Source organism: Pyxicephalus adspersus, chromosome 5 (genome assembly GCF_032062135.1).
Source record: "Pyxicephalus adspersus chromosome 5, UCB_Pads_2.0, whole genome shotgun sequence".
In the NCBI taxonomy this organism is placed as follows: Eukaryota; Metazoa; Chordata; class Amphibia; order Anura; family Pyxicephalidae; genus Pyxicephalus; species Pyxicephalus adspersus.
In genome coordinates this window covers 104982908-104984360 of record NC_092862.1, presented here as the reverse complement: position 1 = coordinate 104984360, position 1453 = coordinate 104982908, and the positions used below count along the sequence as shown (strand labels likewise).

Sequence of the window (1453 nt, the reverse complement as noted above, 5' to 3'; positions counted from 1 at the left end):
TTTCTTCCCTCTCTTTTTTTTAGTCACTTCTTAATATAAATTAAGCAACCAATGAAACCTAATAGAAGATTGCTTACTGCTATAACGGGAATGTTATTGTGTGCGTATAAATTTTTTTTTTTCTTCCATTTGTCATAACGTGGCATTCTATCTGTTATCTCTAAATGATTAGATATGATTATTTCTATAAAACCGTATGCCCTTTCAAAAAAAAAAAAAACAAAAAAAAAAACACAACAATTAGAAAATGAAGAAAGCAATTTCCTGCATGAGCACTGAGAAGTACAAAATAAGAAGGCCTATATTTGTTTTAACAAGCAATTTAAAGCTTGTCACCAGCTTGTTGATTGGACATTAAAAAAGCATTACTGCCCTGATAAGACTATCTACTATAAATACTGAATATTATAAATAGTAGTAGTAGTATTATTATTCAGTATTATTAATACTATTAATAATTAATATTAATATAAATAAAAATATAATATTATTAATAATACTCTGTACTATCTACTTGTCTGCAAGCTTCCAGGGTAAAACTGACAACACTTTGCAATATAGTCTTGCTGAATCATTGTGGTACCTTTCCATTGCAGAACAATACAACATGTTTATTTTAATGCCAGCCCCCCATGGCCCAGCCAGGCAAAAGGGACATACTGAATACTTTCAGGTTTATAGAAGCATACACTTCCCTTCTATCTCCTAGCAGCACACTAAAAAAAAGGGTAAAAGAAGGTACTAACTCTCTGTGCACCCACACATCTTCTACTACAGGTAAACTAAAAAATTAAAGCAACACCTCTTTATTAAAACAAACTAGGTGCCTTACCTGAATAGCCAAATCAGGTTCACTTAAAACTTCTTATTCACACCAATTTCTATAAATCAGGAAAAACAAAGTTATGGTGAAGTTGAAGCAACATGTTACTAACCTTCCATATCAGCTCATGTTCCCTCTCCTCCAGTGCCTGTCTATGCCTGGAAGTGACCGCTTTGATCTCAGATTGCGCTACTTTAGCCTTCATCTCAACTTGCTCTGCCAGTGTTTGGGCCTGCTCAATACTCCGCTGAAAAATGAAACAAGAAACCATGGTCACAATTAAAATGTGCATTCTGTTACAACATGCTCCACATCTTTCCCAATGTAACACACTAGCACCAGTACATAGGTCACTGCATTCACAGGACCCCTCTTCTACACAATACAAAGCAGCGAACAGTTATACTTCAACTCTTTCTGGTGGAAATTCTAAAAGTCTGTATATAAATATTATAAGTTACTCCATTGGATAGTAAAGAAAGAATAAAAAAAAAAAAAAAAAAGTGCTACTGCATCAAGTATTCTTCGATGAAGAATGTTAATGTCTACAGAATGACATCTACAGAATTCCCCAAAACAGACACAGTAAAAAAAAAAAAACATAAGGGTATAACATTTTCTAACTTCTAA

The 1453-nt window shown here is 33.3% G+C and overlaps 1 protein-coding gene across 2 annotated transcripts in view; it reads right to left on the bottom strand.

The window, feature by feature from the left end:
• Positions 1 to 1453, bottom strand: part of TRIM71 (tripartite motif containing 71) — a 43922-nt gene that overhangs the window by 3030 nt on the left and 39439 nt on the right. For both annotated transcript variants that reach the window (XM_072413444.1, XM_072413445.1), the window contains one exon: positions 936 to 1070. In XM_072413444.1, coding sequence (XP_072269545.1) covers positions 936 to 1070 — 135 coding nt within the window. The remainder of the gene's footprint in view (positions 1 to 935; positions 1071 to 1453) is intronic.